We start from the raw sequence: 2,954 nt of genomic DNA, 5'->3' as shown, positions 1-2,954 counted from the left end.
AAGTAAAAAGTACGCTGAAAAATAATTACTCAAGTAAAGTACAGATAACCAAAAATTCCACTTAAGTACGATAAAGTATTAGTTACTTTACACTTGTGAAAACCAAATAATGCTAAAAGAAAACCCAGAAATTAAACTTTTCTAATAAAGTCCAAAAATGAGGAGAATTTCCTGTTTTATGAGCCAAACCAGAATTTTAAAAATGACGCCTCTTTGTTTGTTTGGTAAAAAGRGGAAAACTATAATTTAGTGTTTTGGTCCCACAAACACAAACACCGACTAATCGACTTTTTGACAGAGACATCAACTGTCGCAGCCATTTTTAAATCATATTTCCACGACAAAACGTCCCAACTCTTTGCACATTCAGCTCCTAATCCCGTCTCTGAGGACATCTCGTACCTTCAGCCGCCTGGATGACGCTGACCTCCAGCCCCTTGAACGTTTTGCTGGCCAGCTCCTCCAGCGCGCACAGCGGCGACGACGGCGTGCTGATGATCCCGTTCCTCGCCGAGTTGGCGCCCGCGACCTTCTCCAGCAGCACCGCCCGGGGCGGACAGGCGCTGCTGGCCGCGGATTTCTTCACGGAGGGCTTGTTGAGGATATCCTCGATGCTGAACGGCGTCAGCGGCTTGTTGGAGTTGGCCGGCGGCGGCAGCTGGTCCAGCGGGGCGCGCCTCCGCTCCTCGCCGCCGCCGGACTGCAACACCGAGCCCGCCTTCGCGTCTTTACTGGAGGTCATCGCGGTCCCGAACGATCGCTGCTCTCAGGAAAAGTTGGTTATTTCATTCAAGTGGCGGATTGTAAACCAAGTTTAAAAAAAAACTGTAATAAATCTCTGGCAGATCCCCGCTGGATTCCAACTCCTGCAGACAAACAGCAACTTTAGCTCGCCTGAGGTCCTCCCTCCAAAATAAGCATGCTTCAGGCGGAGGCAGCCTGTATTCCCCTCAGAGCGTCCCAGTTCCTCTGCCAAGCTCCATGGATGTTTAGAAAGTGACAAACTGGAGGAGGTGAATCCCTGCAAGGAGCGGAGCAAAGGGAGAGGRAAAAAAATCGTCTTTCTCAGGCACTGAGAAAAAGAAAGAAAGCGACTGCTAACGACTTATTGTTGATTGGGCGAAGTTCAATTAGAGAAACACTACACCACTTGGTGACCCGCTGCTGCGTCTTAAAGGGCCGGAGCAGAAGAACTAATTGGACGTGAGGAAAAGGAGGAGTCTGGACGCGCTGAGGAGAAACACGCTTTGAAACGTTTCTGCATCTGTTTCCCTCTGCTGGTGTGTCCCTTCAGAAAGGGAGAGTTGATCAGTATAACTGCCAACAGAAAATTTGTTTAAAAAACAAAAAGGTAAAAAAAAAAAACAGGTCTCCAGCTCTGACAGTCATGCGTAATTACGCACGGAGCGTTTTGCGTAATGAGCCCATTATCAGCACTGTGTTGCGCACAACGAATATTTATATAGAGCTGATTTTAAAGTGAACATATTTGTTTTAAAGGAAATATACTGAGTCCATTAAAGCAAACACTAAGGTGTTTTATTGTCTGTTTTACTGACATTATTTAAGTCATAAACTAAGTGTTTTGCTAACTTCAGCTTAAGTACTCTAAATTAGCTTGTTATCATATTTATTCACTTATTAATGTCAAATAAAAATAATATGAATTAAGGGGATAAAATGTTCAGTGGGTGTTTTAGATGAAACTGATTTGAAATAATCTAACAGTTGTATTCATTTCAGTGTAAACAAAAAGCCTCTGATCAAAAGAGCGGTACCTGTATGGCAAGCAGTTGTATCATGTAATTGGTATTGTTTTATATCCTTAATATGTGTTCATCAAACTATAGCAGAGAAGATGAACAGTTTTACACTTTATTTATTTGTATTTTCAGACCAAGACATTATATTTAGTGATTTTTATTTTGCATWAAGTCTGGCTCAAAATATTGAAATTATCAATCTTTTTTTTTCTTAGGATGAAACATTTAGGAACTGATCAAKCTCTGCTTGTCACATGACCTGCAGGTTACTGTTTACAGTTCAGATCAGATCAAATATTGATAGTAACAGTATGACATAGTAACTTGGACCCAATGTGTTGGAATAACAGGATGGTTTTTTTCTCTCTGCTTCTGGATGCTATTGTCTATATATTATCCATAAAAAAATCATAAAAATAAATAAAGTAAACAATTTTAAAAATGCATTTCCCATTTTGTTTACTTGTACTCAACCATATGGATCTGTGACCTTCATATGGTAAACAGGGGGGTATTTAGGGGTTTTTGCCACCTCTGGTAAACCCATCTCAATAAGTTGCCACCTTCATTGTTAAATGAATATTTAGTTTTACAGTATTTGGAGTTCTGTGGAGATGTAATTGTTTTTTAATGTCAAGCTTTCTCTCTGATTTAAAATGTGCAGACTTTATACATTTTAAAAGGATTTGACAGCTGAGCCTGGAAATGTCCAAACAAATGAAAACACAAGAGGTCAAGTGTTTGTTCAACACACTCCAACAACCCATCTTCTTTTTCTGCAAATAAAAACGAGTGAAAACTTTTCATTTGACCTTCGTCCTGCAGATAATTCAGCACGTTAATCAACATAAAGGATAATCTAAGACATTTATAATTCTTCAAAGAAAAAAAAAAGAGCTCTTAATCCAGGGGGGGCTCTCACAATAATCTACACACACAGGACTCAGTTTTCTGTTCTACGGCCCTGATCAAGACCCCCACCCCCATCAGAGATAAACTGCAGCAGGTGAAAGTGTTTTCAGTCCGTTACAGATAAAAGCTACAGTAGATTTGGACCTCAGGCCGAACCTGTGCCTCCAAAATAAAAATCTAGGTCCGCCATTTTCTGAGGTTCTGGTTCTGCTTTTATCTGTGGGAAAATAAAACCCACTAAAAACACACCAGACGTGTTTTATTTTTATTATTTAGAAT

The 2,954-nt window shown here is 40.5% G+C and overlaps 1 protein-coding gene across 1 annotated transcript in view; it reads right to left on the bottom strand.

Annotated features, from left to right (window-relative positions):
• The window catches only part of lbx2 (ladybird homeobox 2), a 99,033-nt gene that overhangs the window by 1,849 nt on the left and 94,230 nt on the right, over positions 1-2,954 (bottom strand). Inside the window, exon 2 of the mRNA XM_014020267.1 lies at positions 403-1,021. Coding sequence (XP_013875721.1) covers positions 403-742 — 340 coding nt within the window. The 5' untranslated portion in view covers positions 743-1,021. The remainder of the gene's footprint in view (positions 1-402; positions 1,022-2,954) is intronic.

This window comes from Austrofundulus limnaeus, unplaced genomic scaffold, assembly GCF_001266775.1.
Source record: "Austrofundulus limnaeus strain Quisiro unplaced genomic scaffold, Austrofundulus_limnaeus-1.0 Scaffold246, whole genome shotgun sequence".
NCBI lineage: Eukaryota > Metazoa > Chordata > Actinopteri > Cyprinodontiformes > Rivulidae > Austrofundulus > Austrofundulus limnaeus.
Note: the sequence above shows the minus strand (reverse complement) of the source record. Positions and strands in the feature narration are given on the sequence as shown.